At 45.6% G+C, this 5,000-nt stretch overlaps 1 protein-coding gene across 1 annotated transcript in view; it reads left to right on the forward strand.

The window, feature by feature from the left end:
- Window positions 1-461: 461 nt before the first annotated feature.
- The window catches only part of LOC143140573 (uncharacterized), a 75,117-nt gene continuing 70,578 nt past the window's right edge, over window positions 462-5,000 (forward strand). The window contains exons 1-2 of the mRNA XM_076301577.1: window positions 462-887; window positions 975-1,401. Coding sequence (XP_076157692.1) covers window positions 462-887; window positions 975-1,401 — 853 coding nt within the window. The remainder of the gene's footprint in view (window positions 888-974; window positions 1,402-5,000) is intronic.

Genomic DNA, 5,000 nt, shown 5'->3' on the forward strand with positions numbered 1-5,000 from the left:
TGGCAACTGCTGACCAATATCAGTTAAAAATAACATCTCTTAACTCTCTTTAACTCTCTCTCTCTCTCTCTCTCTCTCTCTCTCTCTCTCTCTCTCTCTTTCTCTTGCTCTCTTCTGGACAATGACATAGGATGCACATTGCTGAGCAATATCATTTAAAAATAACATCTTTCTTTGTCTCTCTCTCTCTCTCTCTCTCTCTCTCTCTCTCTCTCTCTCTCTCTCTTGCTCTCTTCTGGACAATGACATAGGATGCACATTGCTGAGCAATATCATTTAAAAATAACATCTTTCTTTGTCTCTCTCTCTCTCTCTCTCTCTCTCTCTCTCTCTCTCTTGCTCTCTTCTGGACAATGACATAGGATGCACATTGCTGAGCAATATCATTTAAAAATAACATCTTTCTTTGTCTCTCTCTCTCTCTCTCTCTCTGTGTGTGTCTCCAGGACAAATGACATAGGATGACCACTGCTGGCCAGCTTTGCCTGACTGTGCTGTTGTCCCTGCTGGCGTGGGTGGTGGGGGTCCCTGGGGGGGCCTGGGGCCCCTGCTCCTCTCTGGTGTCGGGGGTGCTGTACGGCTCCTTCTCGCTGCGGGACCTCTTCCCGGGCCCCCAGGCCCTGTCCACCGGCTGCTCCTGGACGGTGGAGAACCCGGACCCCACCAAGTACTCGCTCTACTTCCGCTTCAACCGGCGGTCCGAGGTGTGCGCTCGATTCGCGCCGGCCGTGCTCCCGCTCGACCACTACCTGGCCAACCAGACGTGCGCCCCCGCCGGCCAGCCCCTGGACCCAGAGGCCGTGGAGCTCTGCCGCAGCCCGGGGCCTCACACCTTCCTGCAGTTCGATAAGAACTTCGTGCAGCTGTGTCTGACCGCTCAGCCGCCCGCCACGCGCGCGTCGGCGTCGGTCGCCGAGGAAGAGACGGGCGCCGGCGGCGACGGTGGCGGGGATGGTGATGGTGAGGGTGGACAGGGCGGCGGCGAGGACAACGAGGGCTCTCGGGAGACGGAGAAGGAGGAGCGTCCGACGACGGTCGGCGCGGAAACGCTGGACTTCCGCGTGGTGGAGGTGCTGCTGATCAACAACGAGAACTCGTCGCGCTTCACGTGCGGCGTCCTGTGCCGATGGTTCGAGGAGTGCGTCCGCACGTCCAGCAGCGGAGGTCACGGTCACGGCAGCGGCGAGGACGGCTGCAGCATCACGCAGACGGGCTGCGTCTGCCCCAACGCCGGACCCCCCTCGGCCGCCACCGACGCCCTGCCCTCTGAGCCCGAGCCCCCCCACAACCACACACACCACCCCGTGTCCAACGTCCTCCTCACCCCGCCCGACGACTGCTGCGTCACACAGACGCACCCCAACAACGCCATCGCCATAGCGCCCCGGGATGTCCGTCAAGGTAAGGTCCGTCGCCGCTCACTGACCGCCGCTCGCTGCTGGTTTCTTTCTCGCCCGTCCGGAATCCGCCCTGTGGGCTGTGCGTCACAGCCAGGGCTCCGATCCGTTGTTCCGCATTCTCTTTCCTGGGTTCTCTGGCCTATGCGGGCCTCTGATGGGGACTGCAGGGTTCCCTGTAGGGTTTCAGAGGACAGCCCCAGGGAAAGTGCTTGTTTGGCCAAACCCAGGGAAAGATTGTGTGTGCCCATCCACTGGTCATAGCTGAGGCATCCAGCAGTGTTGCAGAGGACAACCAAGTAGGCAGAAGTCTTGTTGACAACCTAAGCAAAAGTCTTGTTTGGCCAAACCCAGGGAAAGGTCTTGTTTGGCCAAACCCAGGGAAAGGTCTTGTTTGGTCCTCCGGTGGCTCTTGCAGGGCGGTGGGGTGCGCAGTGTGCAGTCTTCCCATTTCCCATGGTTCCTCTGTGGCACCTTTAATTAAAGAAGCGAGGGGAAAGAAGCTAAAAGTAATTCAAGATTAAGCCAATTAGTGCAAATGTTAGTAAAATGTTAATCAGTCGTGGAGGCTTTGATGATTTTTTCAGAGACCCCCTGACGTACTGTAAGGCACTGATGCGGACATGCAGTTCATCCCAAACCTGAGCTGAGCTCTCAGTTAACTCCTTCTCTCTCTCTCTCTAGCTCTCTCTCTCTCTCTCTCTCTCTCTCTCTCTCTCATATTCAAATTCAAATTCAAATGATCTTTATTAGCACTGTTTGGGTACATTTTTACCTTTCTCTCTCTCTCTCTCTCTCTCTCTCTCGCTCTCTCTTTCTCTCTCTCTCTCTCTCGCTCTCTCTCAATTCAATTCAATTCAAAAGTGCTTTATTGGCATGACAAATAGTTAGACATTTGTATTGCCAAAGCAAGTATTACATACATTGAACATACAGGTATAAGACATGTGCATAACAACAGACAAGGAATGTATCAGTGAATTATGTGCCTAAATGGACATTTATATAGGCAGCCTATAGTATGAATTATCGTAATGTAATTTCATTTTTAAACAGAGGGTAGTGAGGGTGCACATGTGTGTGGCTGGAGATATATCAGTGTGTGTGTGTGTGTGTGTGTGTGTGTGTGTGTGTGTGTGTGTGTGTGTGCGTGTTTCTGTGTGAGGATATGTACAAATGTAGGTTCGATTTAAGTCACTCACTGTCCCTCAGTTGGTGACAGGCAAGGATGTACTGGGCAGCTATGATACAGCTGGATTTGTCTTCACCCAAAATAAAAGGCAATTTGCTTTGGATTGGTAGTGTCATAAAATTAGGATATTTTTCTTCAAATTTTGGGAAGTAGATTTCACAGATTCCTTGAAATGTTTTGCATTCTGTTAAGAAATGGAGTTCAGTTTCACCAACATTGCCATTGCACTGCTTACAAAAGCGTTCCTCTTTGGGCAGCCAGGTTTTCTTGTGTCTGCCAGTTTCTATAGCTAAGCGGTGGTTGCTGAGTCTGTATTTCGTCAAAATGTTTCTTAAATTGGTTTCTTTAATTTTAGTCAGGTAATTTGCAAGTGTATATTCTCTGTATAGGGCCAAATAGCATTGCATTTTGCTTTGTGATTTGGTTTTTTAATTTGCCAATATTGATAACTAGATGTACCGCATAGCGGTACAAAATATGACCGCCGCTCAGTCCTGTACATCCGTTCCGCGAAAATAAATCACACTTTTGTCTCCATATTTTACTCCATCCCCCACTCTTGAAACTTTTGTGTATGCTTGTTTGGCATACCTGAGTGTGTGTGTGCGGCTGCACAGAAAGTAGCCTACTGGTGCTGAAAAGGTGAATAGATTGTAGAATAGCCAAAGAAGATGTAGCATTGTTATTAAACCTTTAAAATCTCTAAACAATCACAAGTAGGGCAGTTCATCACAGTTCATCCATTGCAACTGGATTGATGAAAGGTCACTTACACCTGTAGGCTACATTGTATTTGGGAAAAGCAAAAGGTATCAGCATAATGTTATTTATTTATTTATTTATTTACAAAAACATCTCTGTCAGTTCCATGCCGTTTTCAACAGTTATCAAAAACAAAGGTCATTTTTGGATGGATGGATTTTTTTGTGAATGTTTCTTCTTCTACATAAGATTTTAGGGTAACGCTTTAGAATAACATGTGCTTATTAGGTATTAACAGTGCATAATAAGCACTTAACAATTCATTACTAACAGTTAGTTAACTGTTGTTATCCTTTAATAACATTAACTAACTGTTAGCATGCAGCTTGTAAGTGTTAATAAGCAGCCTTTTAAGTTACTTACAAGCATATTTGTTAACAGTTGTAAGTGTTAACAAGCAGCTTGTTAATGCTTGTCAATGGTGTATAAGACAAAGAGGTGGATAACTAATACGCTTATAAGACCTTTCTTACCTATTTGTAGTAAATTTTGCAGCCCCCCAATCTAAAGCGAGGACCATGTAGCCTATAGTTCCACAAGCCCAACCTTCTATCTCTTTATATACTGTATATCTCTATCTAGCTTGGTTTAGCTTTGAGAAATGCACCTTCAAAATTGTTGCGGTGAGCAGGAATCGAACCCCGGTATCCCACGTCAAAGAGTGCATCGCTACTTGTTGAGCTACACTACTGTTCCTAACTCTCTGATTAAAATGTTCATTTTGATTCTATATTCCGATGTTCTATATCATACTAGCTATGATTTTTACAAATATGTTTCTGATGGAAAAGTGGTGTTTAATTTCCATAATCTTTGTTCAGTGAACGCATAAAATAGTTTGTCAGTTTGTCAGCAGTCTAAAGATATGCCAGCTTTGTATCAAAGATTCTAGAGCAGAGCTCTGCTCTAGAATCTTTGCTTTGTATATAGTTGGTTACCTAGCAACCGAGGCTTAAAGACGATAAGTGGGTGCGTTCAAAGCTCTGGTTCAAAGTTGCAAACATAGGCGAACGTTCGTGATCGATTTGAAACATGTTTCAGTTTGCCTTGAACAGAGGCGAACATTCGTGGTCTGTTTCTGCATTAATTAAACACCACTTTTCCATCAGAAACATATTTGTAAAAAGCATAGCTAGTGTAATATAGCACATCGGAATATAGAATCAACATAAACAGTAGTAGTGTAGCTCAATAGGTAGCGATGCACTCTTTGACGTGGGAGACCGGGGTTCGACTCCTGCTCACTGCAATAATTTTGAAGTTGCATTTCTCACAGCTAAACCAAGCTAGATAGAGATATACAGTATATAAAGAGATAGAAGGTTGGGCTTGTGGAACTATAGGCTACATGGTCCTCGCTTTAGATTGGGGGGCTGCAAAATTTACTACAAATAGGTAAGAAAGGTCTTATAAGCGTATTAGTTATCCACCTCTTTGTCTTATACACCATTGACAAGCATTAACAAGCTGCTTGTTAACACTTACAACTGTTAACAAATATGCTTGTAAGTAACTTAAAAGGCTGCTTATTAACACTTACAAGCTGCATGCTAACAGTTAGTTAATGTTATTAAAGGATAACAACAGTTAACTAACTGTTAGTAATGAATTGTTAACTGCTTATTATGCACTGTTAATACCTAATAAGC

The sequence above is a fragment of the Alosa pseudoharengus genome, unplaced genomic scaffold (genome assembly GCF_046254945.1).
Source record: "Alosa pseudoharengus isolate Yale_2024_CS ecotype anadromous, Long Island Sound unplaced genomic scaffold, YU_APseudo_1.1 YU_APseudo_1.1_scf_23, whole genome shotgun sequence".
In the NCBI taxonomy this organism is placed as follows: Eukaryota; Metazoa; Chordata; class Actinopteri; order Clupeiformes; family Clupeidae; genus Alosa; species Alosa pseudoharengus.